This window comes from Salvia splendens, chromosome 11 (assembly GCF_004379255.2).
Source record: "Salvia splendens isolate huo1 chromosome 11, SspV2, whole genome shotgun sequence".
Taxonomy (NCBI): domain Eukaryota; kingdom Viridiplantae; phylum Streptophyta; class Magnoliopsida; order Lamiales; family Lamiaceae; genus Salvia; species Salvia splendens.
In genome coordinates this window covers 2,911,815-2,938,659 of record NC_056042.1, presented here as the reverse complement: position 1 = coordinate 2,938,659, position 26,845 = coordinate 2,911,815, and the positions used below count along the sequence as shown (strand labels likewise).

The window sequence follows — 26,845 nt, the reverse complement described above, 5'->3', positions numbered from 1 at the left end:
AAAAGTCAAATTAGGATTTTATATTATGAGCTGAGTAGAATTTATTTAGATACAAGAATTTTTGTTACTCCGGCTAGACACTGATATCGGAGAAAAATAAGAGTTTGCAATATTATGATAGTATTAAACTATTAGCTCTATTGGAAACTAAATAAGGATAAATTTAAAAGGTGCACAGGATTTTTTATATTCCATTTTGAAATATAATAACTTGGGTTCAAGACTTTTTTTGATAAGACAACAATTGAAACCTTAATTACCTTTTGTAATTAATCTTCATTTTTATATGAATATATAAAGTTTCTAATCATTAATTTTCTGCATTCAATTTATATATACTACTATAACGCATGTCCATGTTCACAACCTGTAATTGTCATGATGATTTAATGTAAATGTAGCATAGAAACTTTAAAAACAAAGCTAATTTTGTCTTTCCAATGGCAAGAAAGCCGTTGATATTTTAATTATTTCTTTGGATTGTAATTTAATTGGAATCAGGCTAATGATAACTTCAGAGGAATCTTTTCAAGTATATTCTCTGCGACCAAGGAGTCTACACATCACATTATTATTACTCCTAATCTCGATTCTACTACATCAAGGTGCTAGATATTTTACCTCTTATATTTAACTTATTTTAGTTTAGTTTATTTTCTATTTCACTTTAGTATATTTCATAATTATTTTACTTCCTTATTCAAAATTGTCTTAGAACATGTGTTTTTTTTTTCATTTTTTTAAATTTGTTTAATTTAATTATTTTAGAATTCTTTCCTCATCACAAATTATTTTACTCCAAAAAATATGCACTTGTTCTTTTATTTTGTTTTACTTCCTTATTTCAAATTGTCTTAGTTAAAAATCATGCGATTTTCTTCATTTCAATTTAATTTAGTTAAGTTTGGTTCTTTTTAGTTATATCTGAATTGTTTCCTTTCATAAATTATGTTACTCTAAAAATATGCACTTGATCTTTTCATTTATTTTCAATGTTACTTTAATTCAATTTTTTCACATAAACACTCACAAAAATCTATTCTATTACTTCTAAATACTTATTTTTTTGTGCAAGTTCATTTTGCATTAATTCATCTTTTTTTATCATCTACCTTGAATTTTAGTGTGGTCTATTGATCTCAAAGTCATTTTTAACTACAATCACTATGCGCCGACGAGAATATATCTCACATATGTTAACGGTAACTTAAAATACCCTACAATTGTTAACGGCTATTTGGACTCTCTAGCAACGAAATCTTGGCTTTGTCACGGAATCCTGGTATACAATTTGTTTGTGATCATCTTGCATAGTACTTCGTCCATCTCCATTTTTTTTGGATGTCCATTAAAATTGATACAGTATTTTTTTAAAATAGAATCATTAGCTATGTTTTATTCACTCTTCATTTAACTTTTAAAACAAAATTTTATAAAAACGCTCCACTTAAAAAAAGAGTTGAAATATTATAAATCAGCAAAAGAAAAGAAAAAGGGTAAGTACAGTCACAAATTCAAGTTCTAACGGTAACATCTTGTTTTGGCAGTTCCTTAAGGGGTAATATCGTAAATAAGGGAGCAAAATCAAGAAACACTTGAAATCAAACAAAGCAAATCAAGAAACACTTGAAATCAAACAAAGCAAATCAAGAAACACTTGAAAAAGCTTCAACACTGCCCTCTCTTTCACTACATGTTCATATAAATATACAAGATTATGGTCCATTTCACACCGACTGTCTTTCTCATTCCCTCTCCCCCTTTGCCACCTTTTTCCACTCTCCTTTTCTCTATTCACTTCCCCTTTTATTGACAAAACTTGTACCTTTAATCACTGCAAACCAAGACTTCTTTGGTTTGCATTAATCCTAGCTACATTCTTGAATCCCTTTTGGAAACTTGAGTGTGTGTGAGTGATGGCAGCTCCAAAACCAGAGGAAATAAGCCATCCGCCAATGGTCCAGCTCCAAGGCTTGGAGTATTGCATCGATTCAAATCCTTCTTGGGGTAGGCTAATTAATTCCTCCGCTCCTTCTCCATTTTGTGGGATTTTTTTTCCTTTTAATAATATAAGCTTGTGAAAACAGGGGAATCATCAGCAATTGGATTTCAGCATTACATTTTGGCTTTGGGAACGGCTGTGGTGATTCCAACTTTTCTTGTACCTTTGATGGGCGGAACCGATGTACGTAATCTAATCAATCACTATTTTATAAACTTAACTAAAATCATGAAGCTGGCTCAGCTGTGGGGATGTTTTACTATTTTAGGTGTTTATGATTTTTTTTTGGTTGTGATTAGGATGATAAAGTGAGGGTGGTTCAGACATTGCTGTTTGTTGGAGGGATAAACAGATTGCTGCAGACATTGTTTGGAACTAGATTACCTACTGTTATAGGAGGCTCATGGGCTATAATTTCAATCATCCATGATCCATCTTTGCAAAGTATCACAGACCCTGAAGTGGTATGTCTGCTTTTCTCCTTGTGTTTTTCTTAACTATGACTTTGATGTTTGATACTGTAAATATGATGGTGTATAAATTATGGATTGAGTTGGATCATTGCTACTTGTAGAGATTTAAAAATACAATGAGAACAATACAAGGTGCTTTGATAGTAGCTTCGAGTGTGCAGATTATTTTGGGATATAGTCAGCTGTGGGCTATATGTTCCAGGTATATATCTCACTCTAGTTAAATAAAGTCATAAAATGTAGTAACTCTTTTATTGGAAAAATCGAGTTTCTGGGGCAGTTTACATTAAAGATAATGTAAATGTACTCATTTTGTTATCTATTCCACATATGAGAAAAACGCCAATGAAATTGGCGTGTCTTTAAGTAAAACGCCAATATTAATGGCGTGTTTACACGTAAAGACGCCAACGTAGGTGGCGTTTTATACTTGTGTCGTATTTTGGGCGTATTATGAGGAAATCAGGTATCTAGGCTAGTTTGCCTTTAAGATTACGTAAATATACCCATTTTGTTATCTATTTCATAAATGGGAAAAACGCCAACCGCATTGGCGTTTGTATAAGTAAATACGCCAACAACATTGGCGTTTTATAATCTCGTCGTATTTTAGCTGTATTTTCGCCAAATACAGCTACGTAAAAAACGCCAACTTAATTGGCGTGTTACAAGAAAAACGCCAACTGTGTTGGCGTGTTTAATTTTAAAAACGCCAATGTAGTTGGCGTGTTAATCTAAAAAATGCCATTTCGAATGGCGTGTTTAACATAAATACGCCACCCTAGTCGGCGTGTTTCTGTTGAACCATATACCAATCAGATCTCCCCCAACATCGCGAACCCTAAACACTTTCCCTCTCCAAAACGCGAAAACCCTTCCCAAGGCTGAAAAACCTTTCGCTCGGGTCGACCCGGTGGTGGATTTGAGCGTGGAGATTTCGATTTTGGCTCATTCTTCCAAACATTAGTCCTTCTAATCGGTTAGTATATCAAATTTTAGACTCATTCTTCTAAATATTAGTCTTTCAATATTTGATGGATTGTTGTGATAATATATATTGTAGTGTAATTAATATAATAGTTTGACCAATTGTTATGGGCACACTAATATTTTGATAGATTATTATGATAGTATATATTTTAATAGAAATATTTTGACCAATTGTTATGCTATTATATGTTGTAGTATATCTAATTTTGTTACCAATATTTAATGGATTGTTATGATAATATATATTGTAGTGTATTTAATAGAAATATTTTGTCAAATTTTTGGGTCACTCTACATAATGATGAATGTAAAAATAATACATATTTATTTGTGTTTTACATTATTGCAGATAGTATGACATGGTGTGTCAATTTATATTGGGGTGGAAAGATAATTCCCGGAGCAGTTATTTCGTATGATCCTCCTTTTGCTAAAGGATTCATTATGTTGGATGAAACAATTTCGTACGATGAACTTGTGGAAAAAATTTGTGAAAGGATGGGGATAAGCATATATGAAAACAAAATTCAAATAATATGGAAACGTACTATATGCTTTGGATCCGGAGTCATGTTTATAGGTGTTCAACTAGAAGAAGTATGCATGCAACTAATGTTTAGTGAGAGTGGTTATTGGAGGTGTAATTGAATTATATGTTGAGTATTCGGCAATTACTCAACATCATAGTCATCATGTCATAAGTTATGATGTTGGTACGTCTACGAGAGCCCAAGAACCATATTTTGCTGCAACACAAGATTTTGATGTTGGTACGTCTATGAGAGCCCAAGAACCATATTTTGATGCAACACAAGATTTTGAAGCTGGAGGCGTGCATTTAGGGGAACGTGACAATTGTGATGTGGTTGAGGACATAATAGGTCCTGATAAAGCCGACTTTCTTGATCCACAATCACCTTATTATTCTGAAGATTCCGACACGGTTAGTACAGACTCAGATGGTGATCCGTCGGATGATGAACAATTTGTTGCTTCAAGACCATCCATTCCACTTGGTGATCCACAATTTGGAGAAACAGCAGTTGGAGAAACATCAGTTGGTGGAAGGGCAGTTGGAGGAAGAATAGTTCCACAGTTCCCACATCGTGGAATCAACTATTTTCGCACCTTACCAGGTCCATATGATAGTTTTGATCCCAAAAACTTTGAGCGTGATGATACCAGTGTGCATTATTGGAGTGAAAAAGATCCTAGCAATGTCGGTTTGCATACTAAATTTAGAACGAAGTTGGAATTGAAGGCAGCTGTGACTCATTGGCATTTGGAAAAAATCCGACAATATACAGTTGCTGAAAGTAAAGGAAAGAGATGGCATGCAGTTTGTAAGTGGCCACAAGGAAATCCGAAAGATAAGTCCTTACCGCCATGTTTGTGGGAGTGCCGAGCAACACTGAGGAAGCAAGATGAACACTGGCAAATTAGAGTGTTTAGCACTGCTCATACTTGCATGGGGGATCGTAACTATAATGGTCACGCTAATCTTTCGTCAGGTATGATAGCGTTGAGGGTTCGCCATCAGATAGAAAACGATCCTTTCTACAAGGTAAAAACAATTGTGGCGGATATTGAAAATAGATTTCATGTCAAAGTTAGTTACAAGAAAGCATGGTATGCTCGAAGGACAACGATTGAGCTTGTATACGGTGGATGAGAGTGGTCGTTCAAAGTGTTACCAGCTTATTTGAATGAAATGCAAAGACAAAATCCTGGCACAATTGTGGAATGGTTGCACGATGACATATTAAGCAATGGTATGAACAAGGTATTCAAGTACGTATTCTGGGCTTTTGGACCAGCTGTGGAGGGTTTTCAACTATGCAAACCAGTTTTAACGGTTGATGGAACTCATCTACGTGGACGATGTCGAGGTAAAATTCTTATTGCCGTTGGATTTGATGCTAATAAGAAATGTTTGCCTGTTGCATATGCCATTGTTGATGAGGAAACTAAAGAAAGTTGAAATTAGTTTATGAAACGCATTAGACTTCATGTAGCAAAACATGAAATATGTGTCATATCTAATAGGCATGTGGGAATCATAGATGCAATGAATTCTCCCATATGGAAAGAAGAACCCAATGTGGGTCATCACAGATTTTGCTTGGTACATGTTAGAAAGAATGTTTTGCAGAATCACAAAGGTATCATGGTCAAAAGACTTGTTTGGAAAATTGGTATTGCTACCAAGAAGCGCAAGTTTAAGATCAGGCGTCGTTTACTTCGAAACGTCAACACCGAGGCTTTGCAGTACCTTGATGCCGTGGAGTTAGAAAAATGGAATCTGGCGTATGACAAACACAAAAGATGAGGTGAGGTGACCACTAATATGGTGGAATCTTACAACAATGTGTTGAGAGGCGCAAGACAACTCCCAATTAAAGCTTGCATTGATATGATATTCTGGAGGACAATAGAATGGTTCAATGACCGGTCAATTGCATCAACCAGTGTGCCACACCACTTACCCCGTGGGCGCATGAAAAGGTGTGCAAAAATGATGCAAAAGGTCAAATTACATAATGTGAGAGCACCCAACACAATTGCAGGCCATTATGTGGTTCGAACAAAGCGTCGAATTGGTAGAAATGGCGCTAATAAATGGAAGGTAAAGTACTTGGAGTCGCACTGCAAATGTCAAAAGTGGCAGATGTGGAGACTTCCATGTTCACATGCAGCGGCGGTTTAGAAACGACAACATGATGTCGCTTGTTGATCCCGTATACCGCACAAGTGTTTGGGTAGACCAATATTCTACGGTGTTCAATCCACCCAGACACCAAGATTATTGGGCCGTGCCTGAATGGACTTTGCAATGTTCACGAGCTCAGTTAATGCCTAAAAGTCGCGGTCGATACCGTACTACTAGGATTCCTAATCAGATGGATGTCCGTGAAGCTGACCAGCCACGAGCCCGACGCCGATGTAAACATTGTCGTCAACTAGGTCACGACAGGCGCAACTGCCCGAATGCTCTTTCAAGGATGGATACTCAGTTGGTAAATGATGCCGCTGACGATTTTATGCCTCCACCTCCACCAAGATATGCAGTTCGAGGTCGTCATTCTGTCAGTCACACTGATGATGCCGATCACGATTTTATGCCTCCACCTCCACCAAGATCTGCAGTTCGAGGTCGTCATTCTGTCATTCTGTAATAGAGTTAAAGCTCCCCCTACATCCGTCCTCTTAGCAACGGCCGCTTCACACAAATTGTGGTACAAGCAAGCAAGCGTCGCACCACTCCAGCTATACGTAGAACACCGTTCTATATCCATGAAAAAGTGTAGGTAGAAGAACGAAATTTTATTTTCGGAGCCGTTGGGGATCATCAGACCACCAAGTAATAGCAGACAATAGATACGAGCCCGCTGAGCATATATGTTGTGTTCGTGGTCACCAGACAACTCAATCCTCAATTGACGCGATAAGCTTGTCTGCTTAAAAGCCATTTCCTTCAACTCGGATGCGTCCGGTATGAATCCTAGAAAATCCAAACATCTGTCCTTCCAATATCTCGCTTCCGTCGGGGGGATGTAATCTGTCAGAGCCTCTCCATCAACTTTCAGGCCCATAAGACCTCCACGTCTTCCAGTGTCACAGTCGCTTCACCGACTGGAAAGTGAAACGTGTGTGTCTCTGGCCTCCAACGTTCAATCAAAGCTGTGATAAGATGGTGGTCAATGTCTTTTGGTGTACCACACACCTTAATATACCCCAAACCCCATCTGGTCCACTATTGCCAAGACATATTGATGGATGGGAACATCCCAAATTATTCCTTCATATCGTCGGCAGCGTACATATTCGGATGGAACTCCTGCCCATATGTTGTTAGAGACGTGTTGTCTCTGAAAATATAATACAGATGGATCCGCAAGACCACATGCATTATATTTTGTGTAGGTAAATTATGGCATCATCTTCAACCTCTCGTCGTCGGCTTGCATGTGGTCCTGCGGATCCATCTGTATTATATTTTCAGAGACAACACGTCTCTAACAACATATGGGCAGGAGTTCCATCCGAATATGTACGCTGCTGATGATATGAATGAATAATTTGGGATGTTCCCATCCATCAATATGTCTTGGCAATAGTGGACCAGATGGGGTTTAGGGGTATATTAAGGTGTGGTAAACCAAAAGACATTGACCACCATCTTATCACAGCTTTGATTGAACGTTGGAGGCCAGAGACTCACACGTTTCACTTTCCAGTCGGTGAAGCGACTGTGACACTGGAAGACGTGGAGGTCTTATGGGGCCTAAAAGTTGATGGAGAGGCTCTGACAGATTACATCCCCCCGACGGAAGCGGGATATTGGAAGGACAGATGTTTGGATTTTCTAGGATTCATACCGGACGCATCCGAGTTGAAGGAAATGGCTTTTAAGCAGACAAGCTTATCGCGTCAATTGAGGATTGAGCTGTCTGGTGACCACGAACACAACATATATGCTCAGCGGGCTCGTATCTATTGTCTGCTATTACTTGGTGGTCTGATGATCCCCAACGGCTCCGAAAATAAAATTTCGTTCTTCTACCTACACTTTTTCATGGATATAGAACGGTGTTCTACATATAGCTGGAGTGGTGCGACGCTTGCTTGCTTGTACCACAATTTGTGTGAAGCGGCCGTTGCTATGAGGACGGATGTAGGGGGAGCCTTAACTCTATTACAGAATGACAGAATGACGACCTCGAACTGCAGATCTTGGTGGAGGTGGAGGCATAAAATCGTGATCGGCATCATCAGTGTGACTGATAGAATGACGACCTCGAACTGCATATCTTGGTGGAGGTGGAGGCATAAAATCGTCAGCGGCATCATTTACCAACTGAGTATCCATCCTTGAAAGAGCATTCGGGCAGTTGCGCCTGTCGTGACCTAGTTGACGACAATGTTTACATCGGCGTCGGGCTCATGGCTGGTCAGCTTCACGGACATCCATCTGATTAGGAATCCTAGTAGTACGGTATCGACCGCGACTTTTAGGCATTAACTGAGCTCGTGAACATTGCAAAGTCCATTCAGGCACTGCCCAATAATCTTGGTGTCTGGGTGGATTGAACACCGTAGAATATTGGTCTACCCAAACACTTGTGCGGTATACGGGATCAACAAGCGACATCATGTTGTCGTTTCTAAACCGATCAACTGCCGCTGCATGTGAACATGAAAGTCTCCACATCTGCCACTTTTGACATTTGCAGTGCGACTCCAAGTACTTTACCTTCCATTTATTAGCGCCATTTCCACCAATTCGACGCTTTGTTCGAACCACATAATGGCCTGCAATTGTGTTGGGTGCTCTCACATTATGTAATTGACCTTTTGCATCATTTTTGCACACCTTTTCATGCGCCCACGGGGTAAGTGGTGTGGCACACTGTGTTGATGCAATTGACCGGTCATTGAACCATTCTATTGTCCTCCAGAATATCATATCAATGCAAGCTTTAATTGGGAGTTGTCTTGTGCCTCTCAACACATTGTTGTAAGATTCCACCATATTAGTGGTCACCTCACCCCATCTTTTGTGTTTGTCATACGCCAGATTCCATTTTTCTAACTCCACGGCATCAAGGTACTGCAAAGCCTCGGTGTTGACGTTTCGAAGTAAACGACGCCTGATCTTAAACTTGCGCTTCTTGGTAGCAATACCAATTTTCCAAACAAGTCTTTTGACCATGATACCTTTGTGATTCTGCAAAACATTCTTTCTAACATGTACCAAGCAAAATCTGTGATGACCCACATTGGGTTCTTCTTTCCATATGGGAGAATTCATTGCATCTATGATTCCCACATGCCTATTAGATATGACACATATTTCATGTTTTGCTACATGAAGTCTAATGCGTTCCATAAACCAATTCCAACTTTATTTGGTTTCCTCATCAACAATGACATATGCAACAGGCAAACATTTCTTATTAGCATCAAATCCAACGGCAATAAGAATTTTACCTCGACATCGTCCACGTAGATGAGTTCCATCAACCGTTAAAACTGGTTTGCATAGTTGAAAAGCCTCCACAGCTGGTCCAAAAGCCCAGAATACGTACTTGAATACCTTGTTCATACCATTGCTTAATATGTCATCGTGCAACCATTCCACAATTGTGCCAGAATTTTTTCTTTGCATTTCATTCAAATAAGCTGGTAACACTTTGAACGACTACTCCCATCCACCGTATACAAGCTCAATCGCTGTCCTCCGAGCATACCATGCTTTCTTGTAACTAACTTTGACATGAAATCTATTTTCAATATCCGCCACAATTGTTTTTACCTTGTAGCAAGGATCGTTTTCTATCTGATGGCGAACACTCAACGCTATCATACCCGACGAAAGATTAGCGTGACCATTTTAGTTACGATCCCCCATGTAAGTATGAGCAGTGCTAAACACTCTAATTTTCCAGTGTTCATCATGCTTCCTCAGTGTTGCTCGGCACTCCCACAAACATGGCGGTAAGGACTTATCTTTCGGATTTCCTTGTGGCCACTTACAAACTGCATGCCATCTCTTTCTTTTACTTTCAGCAACTGTATATTGTCGGATTTTTTCCAAATGCCAATGAGTCACAGCTGCCTTCAATTCCAACTTCGTTCTAAATTTAGTATGCAAACCGACATTGCTATGATCTTTTTCAGTCCAATAATGCACACTGGGATCATCACGCTCAAAGTTTTTGGGATCAAAACTATCATATGGACCTGGTAAGGTGCGAAAATAGTTGATTCCACGCTGTGGGAACTGTGGAACTACTCTTCCTCCAACTGCCCTTCCACCAACTGATGTTTCTCCAACTGCTGTTTCTCCAAATTGTGGATCACCAAGTGGAATGGATGGTCTTGAAGCAACAAATTGTTCATCATCCGACGGATCACCATCTGAGTCTGTACTAACCGTGTCGGAATCTTCAGAATAATAAGGTGATTGTGGATCAAGAAAGTCGGCTTTATCAGGACCTATTATGTCCTCAACCACATCACAATTGTCACGTTCCCCTAAATGCAAGCCTCCAGCTTCAAAATCTTGTGTTGCAACAAAATATGGTTCTTGGGCTCTCATAGACGTACCAACATCAAAATCTTGTGTTGCAGCAAAATATGGTTCTTGGGCTCTCGTAGACGTACCAACATCATAACTTATGACATGATGACTATGATGTTGAGTAATTGCCGAATACTCAACATATAATTCAATTACACCTCCAATAACCACTCTCACTAAACATTAGTTGCATGCATACTTCTTCTAGTTGAACACCTATAAACGTGACTCCGGATCCAAAGCATATAGTACGTTTCCATATTGTTTGAATTTTGTTTTCATATATGCTTATCCCCATCCTTTCACAATTTTTTTCCACAAGTTCATCGTACGAAATTGTTTCATCCAACATAATGAATCCTTTAGCAAAAGGAGGATCATACGAAATAACTGCTCCGGGAATTATCTTTCCACCCCAATATAAATTGTCACACCACGTCATACTATCTGCAATAATGTAAAACACAAATAAATATGTATTATTTTTATATTCATCATTATGTAGAGTGACCCAAAAATTTGACAAAATATTTCTATTAAATACACTACAATATATATTATCATAACAATACATTAAATATTGGTAACAAAATTAGATATACTACAACATATAATAGCATAACAATTGGTCAAAATATTTCTATTAAAATATATACTATCATAATAATCCATCAAAATATTAGTGTGCCCATAACAATTGGTCAAACTATTATATTAATTACACTACAATATATATTATCACAACAATCCATCAAATATTGGAAGACTAATGTTTAGAAGAATGAGTCTAAAATTTGATATACTAACCGATTAGAAGGACTAATGTTTGGAAGAATGAGCCAAAATCGAAATCTCCACGCTCAAATCCACCACCGGGTCGACCCGAGCGAAAGGTTTTTCCGCCTTGGGAAGGGTTTTCGCGTTTTGGGGAGGGAAAGTGTTTAGGGTTCGCGATGTTGGGGGAGATCTGATTGGTATATGGTTCAATAGAAACACGCCGACTAGGGTGGCGTATTTATGTTAAACACGTCATTCGAAATGGCGTTTTTTAGATTAACACGCCAACTACATTGGCGTTTTTAAAATTAAACACGCCAACATAGTTGGCGTTTTTCTTGTAACACGCCAATTAAGTTGGCGTTTTTTACGTAGCTGTATTTGGCGAAAATATAGCTAAAATACGACGAGATTATAAAACGCTAATGTTGTTAGCGTATTTACTTATAGAAACGCCAATGCGGTTGGCGTTTTTCCCATTTATGGAATAGATAACAAAATGGGTACATTTACATAATCTTAAAGGCAAACTAGCCTAGATACCCGATTTCCTCCTCTTTTATTTGTGAGTGTGTTAATTGAAAGAAAAATGCTTTCTTGATCAGGTTTTTCAGTCCACTTGGGATGGCTCCAGTCATTTCTCTAGTGGGATTTGGCCTTCTTGATAGAGGTTTTCCAGTGGTATGTCTTCAGTTTCAGATGATCCTATTTTGTTTTTGTTTAGAACATAAAAATAAGGTAACTGATAAGCTGGTAACAGGTTGTAAGATGTGTAGAAATTGGCATTCCAATGTTATTCTTGTTCATTGCCTTTTCTCAGGTAATGCAAAGTGTCTTTATCAACTTGAAAATGAACTCCAAACTAAGTAGCTATGGTTCACTAAAATGCTTGTGTTTATGGGTGGTTTGTTGAATAGTACTTGAAGCACTTCCAAACTAGAGGTATCCCAGTATTGGAGCGATTCACTCTTCTGCTATCGGTGACTGTTATATGGGCTTACGTGCACCTCCTAACAGCAAGTGGCGCTTACAGGCATCATCCCGAGCAAACTCAGATGAATTGCCGCACTGACAGAGCAAACCTCATCTCCTCAGCACCATGGTTAGTTAGTGTGATGGGATGTCATTTTCATTAACTATGAATGGAAAAACTCGTGCAAAGTTTTGTTCTTGAATAGGATCAAAATCCCATATCCACTTCAGTGGGGTGCACCTATATTCAATGCTGGCCATGCCTTTGGAATGATGGCTGCTGTACTAGTTTCCATGATTGAGGTACTTCAAAACTCTACTTTTCTCATTGTTTTTTTTCTTGGATGGTAATTTTGTCATAGCTCTGAAATCCCTTTTTTTGTATGCAGTCAACCGGAGCGTATAAAGCAGCTTCTCGTTTAGCAAGCGCCACGCCGCCTCCTGCCCATGTTCTTAGCCGAGGAATTGGCTAGCAGCAGGGGCGGACACACTCATAGAGAGGGTGGGGCTTAAGCCCTTACCCAAATGTCTATTTTAATATTTTTTCTATAAACAAAATTTTAGAAATTTTGGAAATTTGGGTTCAGCCCTTACCAAGTTAGTGCTATAGAAGATTAAATGGATAGAAATTGGAGGATAAAAAGGGTTGAGTTGAAATTTCTCAAGTTGCAGAGAAAACAGCCATAGTTGGTTTCTGATGTATAGAGAAAACGAAGATACTTGCCAATCAGAATGAAATAATAATATTATAATATTATTACTTGGAGTATTATTAAATGGAACTTGTTTGGGTTGTAAATGTAAGACTGACATAAAAGTGGGCCAACTACTCTCACAGTCACTAGTGTTTATTATGTGAGTAGAAATAAATTTTATTTCAAATTATAATGCTTTATTTTCTTTTTTATCGACATCTGGTTAGTTTTTTTTTCCAAAAAAGTTACTCAACATTTATTGGTTGATGGACAATAAATAACTATTTAACACTTGATGGCAGATGGAGGAAATATATAGTGGAACCCTTAGTCCAAAAAATTTCTGCGTCCGCCCCTGGTTGGCAGGGCATTGGGATCTTGTTGGATGGAATGTTTGGGACAGTTACAGGATCCACAGTTTCTGTGTAAGTGTTTTAATCTGTCTCGATGGATTTGTTGGCTTATTGTTTACTTTGTCTGACCTTTCTATATATGAAAACAGTGAAAATATTGGTCTTCTCGGAAGCACTAGAGTTGGCAGTCGACGTGTAATCCAAATTTCGGCTGGTTTCATGATATTTATCGCTATTCTAGGTAAGCAAGGCTACCATCATAGTATCATATAGTCGAAATATATAAACCAAGTAAACAGATTGAGCAGAGTTAGTGACGTGTTTGAATTTGTGCAGGCAAGTTTGGAGCATTATTTGCATCATCAATACCTTTCACTATATTTGCAGCTCTATATTGCGTTATGTTCGGCCTTGTTGGTGAGCATCCTATTATCTTCTTGTTGTTTTTGTCCAACGTAAAATGTGATTGATTGTGCGTGGATGGATATGGTGCAGCGTCTGTGGGGCTGTCGTTCTTGCAGTTCACGGACATGTACTCGATGAGGAACCTCTTCATAGTCAGGGTGTCTCTCTTCCTCGGACTGTCCATTCCCGAGTACTTCAGAGAATACACAAGACAAGTGCTGCTCTTCTTCATGGCCCTGCTCATACAAAGGCTGGATGGGTCAGTTTCACTTTGTTTTTTTCTTCCTTGTTTCTGATGAAAATTCCATCATAACTCTTTAGTGATGCAATGCAGTTCAATGATCTCCTCAACACCATATTCTTGTCGTCCCCAACCGTGGCCCTGCTCGTGTCTGTGTTCCTCGACAACACACTCGACTACAAGGACAGCGCCAAGGAGACACTCGAAACGAGGAGTTCTAGACAGATCGCCCTCTGTCAATTATTTTTTCATTTGTTTTAACCATCCCCTTTTCGCTCGGGTTATAACAGTTTAATCCAATAACGATATATTTCATCATCATCTTCTTCGTCTTTTCGTCATCAAGCACAAAATTTAATCTCATAACAACTCAAAATACACAGGAAGGCTATTGACATGAAATATGAACTATTGATCAACTACTGATCCGTCACTGCACATGCAGTCTCTGCATCTAGGTTGTCGATAAATGCTTCTGCCAGGTCGTCTGAGGCGCACTCTCTGACCTTCCTTGATCATCTTCCTCACCCTCTTCTCGAAACTAGGCCAACTGATGGTGCTGTTCTCTTGCAAGATCGCGGCCAGCCTCTTCTTGCTCGGCCTCAACGTAGGTGCATCTCCTCCACCATAATATGTCCGGAAACCAGACACTAGGGACGACAGCTGACTTCCGGAGTCTGTTATGGCAAATACATCAGAAACGCCGCATGCAATGAAGTCCAATGCTGCAAGCTGCATCAATCCATCCATTTATAAAAAGACTTAACAAACAAACAATATTCATCAAATTTGAATGTTAGAAAGGCCAAAGTTTACCTGAGACGAAAAATTACTGAAAGGTTCGAGTTCAGTGGGTGAGAGAAGGTCCTCTTTCGTCACCAGATTAGGATAGAGGCTGACTAGAGGAAGCATCCTCGACTCACCCCCGTAGATTTGGGATCCAGCAAGATAGATGTATGTTCCACGGTCGAATCCAAGAGAAGCTAGAACGAGTGTAGCTTCTTCTGGTGTCAAAGGGCATCTCCCCATCTTCCTCAGTTCTTCGGGAGAAGGCTGTCTGCAGCCATGAAAACAAAAAGTTTAGTACTATTAGGGGAAGCTAGAAAGAGCTGTGGTTCATCATTTCGTGTTTTTGATTACTTTGCTTTCTTCAAACGTTCGAGAAGGAGAGGGAAATGCTCCTCTCTGTATGCTTGGAGCTGTGTTCTTTCTCCCTCTCCGCCTCCGAAATCACACATAGAATAAGCCACCATATCTACTTCAAATCTCAAATGCAACGCCAGATATTTGGAAGGATTTGCTGCCTCAACATGCTCCGCTGGGATAAAGCTTCCAAGAAGCTGTCTATCCAACAAGCTTCTTGAAGCTTCGTATTTCGTTATCCTCTTCACCAATAAGGCTGCAAGTTTCTGTATTTTTGGTACGAACTTTAAGGCGTGGAAGTTGCATTTGCACCTGAGTTTCTGCACATATTACACATATCACAAACTGTTAAAAAACAAGGAGATGAGTGAAAAGAATGACACTGTGTATAGACTTCACCTGGAGATGAGAAGGCACTGATTCGAAGCCAAGCCTATTGCCAAATCCGAGGAAATGAACAACTCCATTACGCGATAATATTGGAGATATGTTTCGTACGTATTCATCAGGCGTTGCCTCCTTCGAAACGTCTGCATCTGTTACCTAAAAAAAAGGTTTAAGAGAGGCCTTAGAGAGAACTTTTCTGCAGAAACTTGAGGTTGAATAGGCAACGTACTAGGCTGCCAATGGCCTCAAAATCAGTCGATCTCAGATGAGGAGGGAGCTCCTTTACAATATCTACATCATCCTTCAGCATGTTCATAAATGTCTCCTCTTGATAAATATCACTGAACTGGCTGCAGATAACCGATGTCAATAAAAATCGACATCACATGAAATGATGAGTGAAAGAATGAAGCTAAGTTGCGTTTAAATGATAGTCACCACCTTGGATCCTTCCACACATTGCTATAAAGAAATCTGGGAATTACTAATGTTGCATTTAGTAGAGATGCTACAGCCACAGCATTACAAACCTGCACAAATAGCCTAAAACTCTCATCTCAAATGCAAAGACACAAACAAACAACATGAGACAGTTATCTGTGCACGTACAGCGACTCTCTGCTGATTTAGGCCACCGTTTGCACTGACCAGTATAAAACCAGTGGTGTTTTTCGCGTCCCTGCCCTGACAAACACAAAAGGTTAAACAGGTTGGCAACAAGTTTTGAATCAGTTAGGAGATATAGATGCACCTTTTCTGGTTCCTATCCGCGCAGGGCTTCCAAGTGGACGCCTCGGGATGAGTTTCCTTCCAAAACTCGGTTAAATTTTGTTCTTGATCTATCTGTACAACAAACAAATCAGACTTAAATTATCTTTCAAGTTTCCACACATAACACCACAATTATGTTTTCGAATAAGACCTTTGCAAGTGAAAACGACGCCAACTGCACTAGCCGGGAGTACATGACCGGCCCTCTTTCATTTTCCTCGTTTTCAGCATTTAAGTCCTGCAACACAAGCAAAATTAGTCCATAAAATGTAAATGCAGATTGAAAAGGTGTAGATTTGTTTACCTTTGGTGCATAAGCTGGTGTGGGGCCATTCTTGAGGAAAGTGGGATCAAAGTAGGAGTACATGAATGAATCAAGCAAGAAAAAGAATCCGAGCAGCGCGAAGATGAAGACAACGGATCTCACATGCCTACGAGGCCACCAGGCGTGGCGTTTGCCAGCATAAGCACCTTTACCATAAGCACTGAACTTGGCATAGTCATTCTTGAATCCTTTCACCAACATATGATCCTTCAATCCGGATGAAGCATCGAAGCTTAATGAATTGGGACGAGGGCCTTGCTTTCCTCCCATTTCTTCTAAAGCCTTTGAATTCTAAGTAAGATCACAGTGAAAAAAAAACTAATCTTTAGACACATTATCAGCCCAAGAATGCATGAACACACCAAACTTTGTAGCTTTGATTTTATTTCTTCCACTTTCTTTTGTGTGAGATGATATTCATGAGGAAAAAATGGAGGTTTGGTGGGAAAATGGAGCAATGGGATTAGATGAAGCAGAAACATCAAGAATAAGCAGGGATTGCAAGTTAAGTTTCAGTTGGTATAACATACTATTATTAATATTGGATAAATAAATATTCTTAGAAATGTATTTTCAAGAAAAAATCACATTGGCAAAAAGCAACTCTCTACCAAACAGAGTTGGTAAATATTTTTAAAAAAAATCTCCATGCTTTGTTTCGAAGAATTTGAGGGAAAAAAAGAAGGCTTGGCCACTCAAAAAGGCTTTGTTTTTGGCTAACATAAAGTTGACACTTTCGCGGGCCCTTTTCAACTGACTCAACTACCGTTTAAATTCGATCTATTTTACGCCTGTGGGCTTTACAACATTTGGGCTGATCCGGCCCATCCAAAAATGCACCCTAACTATATAGTACTACTATGCTGATAATAATTATTGTGAAGGAATTTTTAAAATTTTGCATTATAAAAAAATTGTGAGGGGTCATAAAATAATCATCCGGTTGAGTGGTTAAGTGTCTATCCAGTTATCTAGAATATGTTAATATCTTTAAAGACATCAATATTTAAATCCAAAAAATACAACATCAATATTTCCATGTTTGGTGCAGACTTAAATTTTAGTAGTTGGAAATTGGAATATATATCTAAACTGATGGCATTATAGAATTGACTGATACCTTGAATCATTTACTAAGAGAATTCAATGATTTGATTTGAAAGACATGTACAACTTGTTAATAACTACTAATCACATAAAAAAACAAAACTCCAAAATGTGTATTCTACTGTACAAACCACATTCTCTACATAGATGTCGATGTTGCTTGGTTTCTCTCTCCCAAACTACAATTGTAATGATCAATGCCAGCCTTACACAATACAGTTGTCTATAGCCATATACACTATGCAGTCTTTTATTTGCACTAAAATTGTGTGATTATTGTAAGCAAAATATTCCAAATTAGAGTAACTTATAACAACCCAATAATTCATGTCTGCTTCAGAATATGTTATATATCAACATTTAATGGTCTCTGACAGAATAAGTTGTTTCATTATATAGTACTATTACTCAGCCTCTCAGAGAATATGTAGATTAGAGAGAGATGAGTCAACTTCTCAAAGAATATGGAACTCCACTATCTTTGGTCAAGAAAAGTATGTCATGTAAGCTGATCATATACATACATTGACATTGTGATTTGGTTGTGTAAGAGAGGCTATGGATCAAGAACTGAGAGATAAGAGTGAAGACTGTGATAGTTCAAGAAATTTGGAATTTGTGATTGCAATAGGAGGAAAGGAGACATCTGTGGTGGATGTGGAGAATGGGGAGGCATGTTCGTCTGGCTCGATGGTGGAGGCTGTGGCGGGGAACGAGAGGGTCTGTAGAGTGTGCCATTTGAGTGCGAAGGAGATTGGGAAGAGCGGAGCTGAGTTGATAGAGCTTGGATGCGGGTGTAAAGGTGAGCTTGGATTTGCTCACTTGCAATGCGGCGAGGCTTGGTTTAGAGTTAAAGGGAACAGGTGAGTAACTCTGTTTGGCCACTTCTGTTTAGTTTTGTTGTTTGCTAGTTGCTTCATGATGAGTTTTGATTTCTTGAATTTGGGTTGTAGATTGTGTGAAATATGTGGCGAGGCTGCAAGAAATGTGAGTGGCGCAGTTGACAGCAGCTTCGTGGAGGAGTGGAGCGAGAGGAGATGGAGCGACGGGAGCAACAGCAGTTCTTCAGATGGAAACAGAAGATGTTTGCAGGGGCAGCCACTTTGTAATTTTTTGATGGCTTGTTTAGTTATAGCATTCATTCTCCCTTGGTTTTTTCGAGTAAATTTGTTCTGATTTTCCTGTTTCTGAAACACTCAGTAGCTTCAATCAAGAACCATCAGAGATCAGCAATGGCCATATCAATTAATCAAAATGTGTTGGGAATACATAAAAATGGAAGCAAATGGAGAATTCTTGACAGACTAAAGCGCCCTTCTACAAATTAATGAATATGGAAATGGAAAAAGGTTGAAAGTTAAGGTAAGTTCAAGCATTAACAGTCATTGAACAACTTAGATTCAAGGAGAGGCGTCAGTCAGCGACTTGCTTAGGAGCTCTACGAGCTCGCTCTTCTTGAGTTTGGAATAGCCCTTGATCCCTTTGGATTTGGCAACTTCTTTTAGCTCGGGAAGTTTCATTTCTGCCAACTTTACGGCTTGATGATCACTGTCATCGTCTATTTGTGATGTTTCATTTGTCAGCTCAGTTTCATCCCTTGGAATTGCGATAGTAGGTGACTGAACTTGTTTTCTAGGGCTTGACAGAGAGCGTATTGGAGACCTCCTGGTGAAACTTGATGGTGGCCTTGTTATATGTTCTGCAGCTGCAGCTGCAGCAGTCTCCTTCTCCTTCAACGAATCCTTTTGAGTATCGAGGAATCTATCGCCTTTCTTGGCTACAGATTTCCCTGTCATGGAACAAACACTAACTTCAGATCAATCAAGATACTATAAGCAAATGATAGTGAAACTCCACATAACATCACAAATCTGATTATTGGCACAAACACTATTTTCTCTGTGCTGAAAAGGTATGCATCAGCCCTAACCTTTTTGTTGTGTTTGTTGTGTTCTTGATTGATGAAGAACATCCAGAATTGATTCAGCCGAGGTTGAGGGCGATGGAGAGAGCCTATCTTCAGCCGTCTTGGGAGTTCTCTTCTTGGGATTTACTGACTCCCCTTTAGAGATCGAAGATTGTATTCTCTTAAAGAGGGCTAGGATTTCTTCCTTGTTAGGCGACAGAGATGAAGATTGAGCACCATCATCTGCCCCATCTGTTTTAGGTGCCCTTCCCGAATAAGGGTTCTTTTTATTATGCATTCCTTTCTTTCCATCATCAGCTCTTATGCTCAATACCAAAGATCGATCAGATATTTCTGCCAAATTGAACAAGCTGCATCAAGAAATGATACCTCAGTTCGGTGTTGGAAACAGCTTCACACGAAGGGCTAATGAATTCACATTAGTAAAACTATGGAGAATGATCCACAGTTCTACTGAAGGCCCCAAGTGAAAATCATACTAATTCATAACCGGGAGAAAACAAGGGATCGATACAAGTACATTAAGGTGGCGTGGCAAGATAATCGTGAGATACAATATGAGATAAGTCAAAATAGAGTTTTTCTAGGATTAAATTAGTCATAGAGGTGGAGGTGAGATAGTTAATAATGAGATACAATGTAATTTTGACATTGCGGAGACGGACCAAGATACATTGTCTCGGGCAAGTTTTTGAGAAAATGCAACCACACAAGAAATAAGATTAGACATGGCGTTAGTCACAAGTAAACATAGCAACCAAACGATGAGAGGTTTTATCCTAGCAAATACCCTATCCTGCATCGCATGGATAAGGGAAAACTACTTATTTTCCGAACTATCAGGAGCATTTCCAATGTATGAGCTAATGCACCGAATTTCTTGAGATTGATAGCTCTTGAACAGTATGAAACCTGATTTGCAGAAATGAAGGCTCTGTCGCGAGCAGATTGGGGGTTTCCTCACCAAAAAATAGTACTAAAATTTTTGTTATCGCGATCTCGAATTCAATCATGATTCCAAAACACAATCTAAAGAAGCATAATACCAGCCAAATAAATCAACAACACAGCTAAAACTACCAACTGCAATTTGAAAAGGAACGAATCTACACAGAAGTGAATTGACGTAATCGAAATTAGGGCATAGAATTAGAAATAATCGAAGAGATGATGCGAGATTATATTACTACCTTTAATTGAGAAGTATGGTTGCCGGAATCTGAGTGGGGCAAATGCAGAGAGCGACGGAAATTGAAGAACGGAATGAGGATTGAGAAGGCATCCTCCCATATTTTCTGGCGAGTAAGAATAAACTGCAAAGATTCAGCAAAGAAGTCTGGAATTCACATACACCACATCTACCAGAATCCGTACGTGTATTATCCAGTCCAGAAATTAGTGTGATTTAAATATTATTATACTCCTATTAAAATAGAGTACTGTACATTAAAATTGATATTAATTTGAAATTTTAAAACAATATTTATATTATATGATCGATTTTTGGTCAGTAAGAATTCAAATGATATATACTATAAAAATGGCCAGACAAAAAAAATTGACCACTAAATCTTAAGTCCTAAATAGGGAAGTGATGTAGATTTCTAAATTAGGTGCTGATCATTAAAGTAAAAACAAAAAACAAAATCCTCCTTATATTGTCAAATCTAGTGCTTGTAGTTTTCGTTCCAAAATAATAGTAGTAGTAAATATATGTTTGCATGTTAGCTTCGTTAGTCGTCACACCTCTACTTTCTTTTTCCCTACTATCTAGTTATCTTATTTCCATGGTTTTAACCCTATTCATTCAATTAATCATGAAATAATCCCTTTGGTGTAGCAAGATCCTAGGAAGCAAAGTTAAAAATTGGTAGTATGTTTTGGTTTGCACATGGTCGATGCCTAAATTAGGAACCTTGTGATACAGACTAAACCGGAGAACTCATCCCAAAAGACTAGTTACGTTGGTTACGGCGGATTCTTTGCCCGGCCACCACTCCGTGGGTCACCACTCCGAGCGGTCCCAAACGCACTCATTGGTCACGGCGAGTTCGTTGCCCGGCCACCACTCCGAGTCGTTTGAGCTCTCAATGAAAGCACCAATTGATACAGACCAAACAGGAGAACTCATCCCTAAAATACTAGCCTGTTAGGAGAGAAAACTCATTTAGTCTATATACCCCACATCAGTTGTTCTCACAACCGATGTGGGAATTGCTCGGTTGGGAATTGAGTCCGTAACACCTTGTTTATAGTATAAAAAAATACTACTATATGTTAAGATTCAATTATGACCCTCTCCAAAATAAAAGAAAAAAAAAGTGGATTTGGGAAGTGAAATTAGGTTGCAAACTTGATTTTCCAGGGAAGATACAATGATGTCAACATCCAAGTAGCAAACTGAGCACATGATGAATGGCCAAACTCATGTGTTTATATGCGTATGATATCATCCACTTTTAAATCACGTGTTCAGCTAAACTTCAATATTAAATGCTAAAACGTAAATTATACTACTAAAGTTAGATATAGTTAATTTGAATTCATAATTGTCATATTAAATCAAAATACAAGAACTAATTTTTGTACACATGTAGAACACCATAAAATGGGTTGAAGGTTCTTCCCACATCCACATGCATGTCCAAGTGCCCAACCCAAACAATAACACTACCACGTTAGGTTTGGTAGATAAAATTAAATAGGAAGCAAGATAGATATGATTCTTTGCAAAGTTATTTGAGTGAACTTAGATAATTCAATTCATGGCCTACCCATTAAAGACATGAACCAAAGTCTTGAAGGACATAAACCTGCATCCTTCATAAAAGGAATGCAACCAAAAAGTCAAAAACAAAGAAAACTGAGAACCATATGGCACTTTTAATGAAATACAATCAATCCAACTCCTATGCAAATAAAAAATAGTACTAGTATGTCAACTTATTTGAGTAAATTTCAATGAAAGACAACATTTGTTGAAATAATAAGTCAACAATATAACAAGTCATCAAACAAAAAACTACTACTATTGCCCAAATCAAAACAAGAACACTACTACTACTATTACATTTCATAATTATATTCAATCCAAAAAAAGTAAAAAAAGATGAAAACACCCAGATGAAGAAGATGATCAAAAAACAGATTCTTGCATCTAAAACATAAACAAAGTTGAAGAGGTATAGTACTATTCTAAAGTAAAGCTCAACGGGAGAGGATCCCCTGCTGTGCACAAATCACAGCAGGGCCCTGCTGCCCCATACACCACCATTTTTTATTATTATTTTTTTTTATAAAATAAAAATAAAAATTTAATATATTTTAAAATTGTTTGTGAGGGGCAGCAGGGCCCTGCTGTGATTTGTGCACAGCAGGGGATCCTCTCCCAAGCTCAACAGCATTAAAAAGTGATAATCAGTCACTTTTATTCCTTTTTCCCCTTATTCATTCTTCTCCACATCTAAGAAAAAAGTAGTCAACAGAAACACTCTTCAAGTTCAAACACAAAAAAAATTAATCATCCTTTCATTTCACCCCTTTCTCTTTCTCGAAATTCTTGCACCAAATAAATCAAACAAACTCAATGAAATGAATTTTAATGTCACAATAAATCAATAATCCCCTACCTAATCAACCATTAAAAAAAATCAAACTCATTTACAACACTTAGCTAAAAGAACCAAGAAAACAATCAAGAACACAATCGAAGAAATCCCAATTGCAAAGCCAAGAACAACCTTACTCGGCCCACTGCTACGCTTCTTCTTCTCCCCCACATTCTCATCTTCATCACCATCATAATCCCCATCGCTCGAGTCATCAGCCGACGAATCCTTCGCCGGCGGCGGCGACAGCGGCAGCCCGTGCTTATCACAGGCGGCAATCCCCAGCTTCAATTTCGACCCCAAAACCGTGTGGTTGTAGCAAAGATTCGAATTTTCACCGACCTTAAACACATCCAATCGCTCTATAAACGTTGAATTGAAAGGCAATACTCCGTGGAAGGAATTGCTCGCGAGATTCAAGTGCTTCAGCTTCTTCATGTCTCTGATGAAATTGGGGATTGTCCCATTGAGCTGGTTTGAGCTCAGATCGAGATGCGTCAGCGCCGCCATTGCAGCTAGGGATTCCGGAATCGGGCCGGAGAGAGAATTGGATGAAAGAGAGAGATTCTGGAGAGAGGTCAAGTCGCCGATTGTGGAAGGAATCGTGTCGTTGAGGGAATTTGAGGAGAGATTCAGATGCAGGAGATTCTCTAATTGGGTGAGTGAATTGGGGATTTTCCCCTTGAGCTGATTCACCGATAAATCGAGGAATGTGAGATTTGAAGAATGCCAGTGTTTGGGGAGATTTCCGGTGAGATTTGTGTTTGAGAGAGTGACGGAGTGAAGGGATTTCATGCCGGAGAGGATGATGGTGGGGCCGCTGGCGGAGACGGCGACGTGGGAGACGGTGAGGGAGGTGAGATTCTGGAGGCGGCTGAGCCAGACGCCGGTGAGTTTGTTGAGGCTGGCGACGGCGGTGAAGGAGCGGAGATTGGAGGCGAGGTCGGAGGGGAGTTTGATGGGGGAGACGGGGCAGTTGAGGAAGGAGAGGGAGGTGAGGGTAGAAAGGGATTTGAGGGCGGTGAGGGAGAGGGCGACGTCATCGGAGCAGTTGGCGAGGGTGAGGGAGAGGAGGTGGCGGAAGGGGGAGGAGGAGTCGCAGGAGATGGAGGGAGAGTGAGAGCAGGGGTCTTTGGAGGTGGGGATGTTGAGGGATTGGAGGGCGAGGAGCTGTTTGGGGTCGAGGGTTGAGGGGGAAATGGGGGAGGAGCGGGAGGGGGGTTTTGGGCTGGGGGTGGGGGAGGAGGTGGGGGTCGCGGCGGCGGCGGTGGTGTGGTGGAGGAGGAGGGAGAGGTGGAGGAGGAGGAGGAGGAGGGGAGAGGGATCTGGTGACATTTTTGCCGGTGTAATAAAAGATTTTAGTTTTGAGATTTGTCGAGTTTTATGAAGGGATGATGATAAGTTAAGTCATGAGTGAGTGACAGTTGGTTTGATGAAATTTTAATAAATAGGGCCTGGGTTTGTATATATTTACATAACTGAATTCAACTGCTAAAAGTACTTACTACATTGAGCATAAAATTTTCAGGGCACCCGCAATGCTGTGCCGTTGCGGTTCCTATGCCGTTCCGGAGTTCGTTCCGTCGCCATTCCGTGCCCATGCCGTTCCTATGCCGTGCCGCGTTCCGTTCCGGAGGAACGCGGAACGAAACGTTCCGACACGAGCCGAGGCGACGTGGCGGCCTCCCATTCGACGCGTGAAGCCCACTCGCTGCCCCGCGAGTGGGCTTCGTCCCGGTGACGCAATAATTCAAATTTTTTTTTTAAAAAAAATCGAATTTAATAATAATAAAAAAATTGCAACGGTAATGTGACCGTTTTTTTATATCCGTTATTTTTTTTATTTTTTATTTATTTATTTACTCTATAAATACTCCTATTTCATACTCATTTCAATCACAAACACACATCTATTCCTCTCTATAAATTCGAATTTATTTTTTTAGGATTTTAATTGTGTGCTTTTTATTTTTCTAAAAGTTTAAATTTTTTTTAATGTTGTGTGTTTTTTAATAAAGTTTGTTTGTTTTTTAATAAAGTGTGTTTATTTAAATTGAATTGGGTTGGAAATAAAAAAAATGAAATTGAATGAATAGTAATTTAAGGAACGGTTAAGGAACGGAGGGTTGCAGGTTCCGTTCCTTAGTTAAGGAATGGAGTAAAAAAGTACAGTGGGGCCCTCAAATAGTGGTTTAAGGAACGATATAGGAACGGTATAGGAACAGCGTTGTGGATGGCCTCAAGGCAATCTCTCTCCTTATGAGAATGGTTCAGGAAATTGTAAGAAAGTATAGTTAACTATTTTTCAATTTCAAAATAATAAACGGTGGACGATAGGGGTGCGTTAGGGTGACACAACTCTTAAAGTGACAACAAGTAACAAGCAATATGTGACACATAGACAAGCAATTCAGCATATGGTTCCAATCAATATGAGATACGAAATCAGAGCACTATGGTGAAACCTTAGTTGAAATTACAATCTAGGCAAGGATTCTGCGATACATAAGCAAGCAATACGACATATGGTTTCAATCAATTTGTGATACGAAATCAAAGATAATCAATCAATCTACGATACATAGGCAAACAAGTCTGCCACGTGGCAGGCTAAGGTTGAATCTGCTCTTAAATCTAACGATTGTCTTTGGTGGTACAATGTCATCTTAAATGGTGTTGTCATTTTAACACAAAACCGTGGACGATATGCAGAATTTAAGTAGTTGTGAGAGTATATTGGTGATTTAAAAACGATAATTCTCTCTTTGATAATATGACGAAACACTGAATTACTATTTGATTTCCGTGAGAGTATATTGTGTAATTTGATAAGGTATTGTTAGGATGCTGTAATACACTTAGGTGGTATTCGGTTTTCAAGATAAAATAATATTCTCTCTGTCCTAAGAAAGATGACCCCTTCCTTGGACGGCACGAGAATTTATGCAAGTTTGTTTTGTGTGTGAACTGGAGAGAGTAAAGTAAGAGGGAGAGAATAAAGTAGAGATAAAGATGCTTCTATTTTTAGTAATTGGTCATCTTGATTGGGACAAACTAAAAGGAAAGTGGGTCATCTTTAGTGGGACAGAGGAGTACCAAGATAGGAGTATAATCTATGATAGAGTTGTAAGATTATTTTAGTCATACGGGGTTAGGTATGACTAATTATCTCATGATTATCCATCTAGGATTGAGTTGTGTGATTAAATCTCATAAATCAAACATATTAGTACATATTTAATCCCGGGATACAATCTTGCAAACCGAACATCCCCTTAATTTATTTAATCTCTACATGACATAGGCTTTTTATGTACTCAATCAAATGAAAGTTGTAATATCTTCTTAAAAACAACTGAATATGTCTAGATCCTTTCGGAGAAAAACAATAAACATGCAAAAGACAATTAGAATAATTATTGAACCACACATAAGACTGGACTACCTACCGTTAGTGGTCCGAAATCCAACACGCCTTACATATAATATAGCTGGAAACAGGTATTCTTAGGGTGGACTTTAAGGCTTTTTAACAATAATAATATCATTAGTATATTTCGATTCATTCGTATATCATATCATTCG

General features: G+C 39.0%; 4 protein-coding genes and 1 pseudogene across 5 annotated transcripts; 2 read left to right on the top strand and 3 right to left on the bottom strand.

Annotated features, from left to right (window-relative positions):
• Positions 1–1,641: 1,641 nt before the first annotated feature.
• Positions 1,642–14,333, top strand: LOC121756126 (annotated as a pseudogene).
• Positions 14,283–17,109, bottom strand: LOC121756125 (O-fucosyltransferase 8-like). Its single transcript, XM_042151590.1, has 10 exons — positions 16,598–17,109; positions 16,445–16,531; positions 16,274–16,365; positions 16,132–16,201; positions 15,964–16,052; positions 15,752–15,872; positions 15,535–15,678; positions 15,133–15,455; positions 14,809–15,049; positions 14,283–14,724 (listed from the first exon to the last, which is right to left on the bottom strand). Exons 1-10 carry the CDS (start codon positions 16,886–16,888, stop codon positions 14,401–14,403), a joined length of 1,782 nt encoding a protein of 593 aa, XP_042007524.1. The 5' UTR covers positions 16,889–17,109; the 3' UTR covers positions 14,283–14,400.
• A 1,024-nt stretch (positions 17,110–18,133) lies between these two features.
• LOC121753784 (E3 ubiquitin-protein ligase MARCHF8-like) lies at positions 18,134–18,901 on the top strand. The gene is made up of 2 exons (XM_042149037.1): positions 18,134–18,588; positions 18,679–18,901. The coding sequence occupies exons 1-2, from the start codon at positions 18,284–18,286 to the stop codon at positions 18,899–18,901; spliced, it is 528 nt and encodes a 175-aa protein (XP_042004971.1). The 5' UTR covers positions 18,134–18,283.
• Positions 18,902–18,949: 48 nt separating this feature from the next.
• LOC121753782 (SAP-like protein BP-73) lies at positions 18,950–21,018 on the bottom strand. Of its 2 annotated transcripts, none has more exons than XM_042149035.1 (3): positions 20,843–21,018; positions 19,656–19,985; positions 18,950–19,514 (listed from the first exon to the last, which is right to left on the bottom strand). In XM_042149035.1, the coding sequence occupies exons 1-3, from the start codon at positions 20,940–20,942 to the stop codon at positions 19,126–19,128; spliced, it is 819 nt and encodes a 272-aa protein (XP_042004969.1). In that variant the 5' UTR covers positions 20,943–21,018; the 3' UTR covers positions 18,950–19,125. The 2 variants fall into 2 exon arrangements, with proteins under 2 accessions (XP_042004969.1, XP_042004970.1); XM_042149036.1 differs by having other exon boundaries at positions 19,656–20,002; positions 20,843–20,979.
• A 2,141-nt stretch (positions 21,019–23,159) lies between these two features.
• LOC121753721 (receptor-like protein 51) lies at positions 23,160–24,610 on the bottom strand. The gene has a single exon (XM_042148968.1). The coding sequence runs from the start codon at positions 24,593–24,595 to the stop codon at positions 23,309–23,311; it is 1,287 nt and encodes a 428-aa protein (XP_042004902.1). The 5' UTR covers positions 24,596–24,610; the 3' UTR covers positions 23,160–23,308.
• Positions 24,611–26,845: the final 2,235 nt, after the last annotated feature.